The sequence below is a fragment of the Portunus trituberculatus genome, chromosome 25 (assembly GCF_017591435.1).
Source record: "Portunus trituberculatus isolate SZX2019 chromosome 25, ASM1759143v1, whole genome shotgun sequence".
Lineage (NCBI taxonomy): Eukaryota > Metazoa > Arthropoda > Malacostraca > Decapoda > Portunidae > Portunus > Portunus trituberculatus.
Window position 1 is genome coordinate 18,521,705 of NC_059279.1, and position 2,500 is coordinate 18,524,204.

Below are 2,500 nucleotides of genomic sequence, written 5' to 3' on the forward strand. Positions count from 1 at the left end.
GCGGCTTGTTACAAAGAGAGAGAGAGAGAGAGAGAGAGAGAGAGAGAGAGAGAGAGAGAGAGAGAGAGAGAGAGAGAGAGAGAGAGAGAGAGAGAGAGAGAGAGAGAGAGAGAGAGAGAGAGAGAGAGAGAGAGAGAGAGAGAGAGAGAGAGAGAGAGATACCCTACCCTCCTTCAGGTCGTGGTGGCGCTGGTGGGTGTCGCCGCGTCAGAGTCCGTGAGTCACGTGTCCATCTCGTTCAGCGGACAGCAGCCGGTCAGCTACAAGGTCCGCCAGCACGCCCGCCACGCCGCCCACGAGCCGCCAGATGCCCCTAGAAAGCCGCCGAAGACCACAACCTACGCCACACCCGCGAAGAACCCCACCCAAGACGTGACAGAGCCCCCCGATACCCCCGCCACGACCCACAGCCCCAGTTCTTCGCACCCCACCCCTGCCAGTGCCCCCATTACACCCGCGTCCGCCCCATACGCCCGCAGACAACAGAGCGCCCCGCCAAACACTCACGACCCGAGAAGGAACACCCCTCCCCGCCACGCCCTTCACCGCCTTATCACCTCGCTACATCTCACGCCGCGGCCCCGCACTATAGCCTCGCTCACGCCTCGCCTTACAGCTACGCCCCTTCCTATCGCCTCTCCGCATCCCCGCACTATACCTACGTCCCTAGCTACGACTCCAAGCCAGTCTACCACTCGCAGTCTGAGATCCCCGCCTGCGCAGAGGTGACAAACGGCACCTACTGCACTGAGGACGAGGAGTACCCGAAGTTTGAGATCAAGCAAGCCATTAGGTACCATTTGGATAAGTTCAATCACCTGTACGCTGACGTGGCCGACCTCAACACCGAGCTGTCCGTGGAGGGACCTGAGGAGCTTCAAGAGGAGAACTACCTCTGCCCCTCCGTCACCGCCTACGTCAAGCCACTGCGCGCTAAGAACACTGAGGGCAAGTGGCGCGTGGTGGTGAACAACGTGGATATTCACTACGAGACGGTCACCCAGACTGCCCGCGTGGAGGACTGCCTCACTGCCGGCGACCCCTGCCCGAAGGTCCCCCACTGCTACGACTCCAAGTGCCTGCAGAAGTCTATCTACCACCGCTTCCTCGTCTACGACCCATACGACCAGTACTTCCCCTTCGCCGTGGAGACCTTCAAGCTGCCCTCCAGCTGCGCCTGCCTCCTCGGCGCCTCCACCCTGGACCAATAACAACCATCACCACCACAGCAACACACCGCACCTACAAGCACAAACGTGTTACCTGTCCATCACAACACCTGAGCCTAATCAAAGGGGACAGGTGTGTGAGACAGGTAACCTCACACCTGAGCCATGCATGAGGCAGTGATTTAGTAATACCGCGCAGGTAGAGAGACAGGTGAACCGTATATGCCACGTTAAAAAGCACTAAATATCCTGTACAAAGGATTTCTTCGTGAGATTCCCACCCGCCATTAACCCTTTGAGTACAATGACGCCTTTTAATATTCATTCTGCTTACTATTTGGCGATTTTCTACAGTTTTAGAAACTTACGTAGGGATTAAAATAGTGAAGACACCGACCATTAATCTTCTGATCTCCATAGACCCTTCCTAATGTAAGTAAAATCATCTAATCACACCCAAATTCATGATAAAAATACGTTCCAGTACTGAAGGACTTAACACACACACCTGACGCTAACAAATTAACCTCACTGGGAAAGCTTACACAAGAGGGAATCACTAATGGCCACGTACATGCAAGGAAAGTGACGCAACATTGACCTTTTTTCTCTCGGATCTTCTCTTCGTTTCTTTATTCTTTTAATCTCTTCAGTAGCACGACGCGTTTTCATACTCATTGTGGTTACTATTTGGTGATTTCATAAAGCTTCAGAAACATAAGTTGGGATTACAATAGTGAAGACTGGCCATTAATCTTTTGACCTCCATTGACCCTTTCTAATCCAAATAAAATTGTCTAATCCTCCCCAAAAATCAAGGTAAAAATTATAACTAAACATTATTTTCTCTTTTATAGTCCATTTTCCTCTCTTTTTCCCCTATATTCCCCTTGGCCTTTCTCCCTAATACTGAAAAAGAATAGAAAAATATTATCACCAAATACCCAATAAGTAAGAGTATAAGATAAATAAGATACATTTAAGCAGTACAATAAGGTTTAAATAGTTTGTCTAGTTCGTCGATTAGTATTAAGGAAGAATTTGATTATTTTTGACTAATAGTAAATAGTATAAGTAAGTGAAACTAACTCCTTACCATTTTGTAGAGTAAAAATAAAATGTAAACTAAGAAATTAAAAAAAACATGTAAACTTACAATGTAAACACGAAACTCACAGAGAGAGAGAGAGAGAGAGAGAGAGAGAGAGAGAGAGAGAGAGAGAGAGAGAGAGAGAGAGAGAGAGAGAGAGAGAGAGTCGGTGGTACGTAAAGAAAGCAGTTCTCTAGTCATCCTTGCTTGATAAACAAATAAAGAATAATATAATTTTTCC

The 2,500-nt window shown here is 48.5% G+C and overlaps 2 protein-coding genes across 2 annotated transcripts in view; both read left to right on the forward strand.

The window, feature by feature from the left end:
- The window catches only part of LOC123508745 (extensin-like), a 2,573-nt gene extending 680 nt beyond the window's left edge, over positions 1-1,893 (forward strand). The window contains 2 exon segments of the mRNA XM_045262624.1: positions 178-501; positions 504-1,893. Coding sequence (XP_045118559.1) covers positions 178-501; positions 504-1,211 — 1,032 coding nt within the window. The 3' untranslated portion in view covers positions 1,212-1,893.
- Positions 1-2,500, forward strand: part of LOC123508678 (neurotrophin 1-like) — a 39,973-nt gene that overhangs the window by 26,843 nt on the left and 10,630 nt on the right. The gene's annotated exons all lie outside the window — the stretch shown is intronic.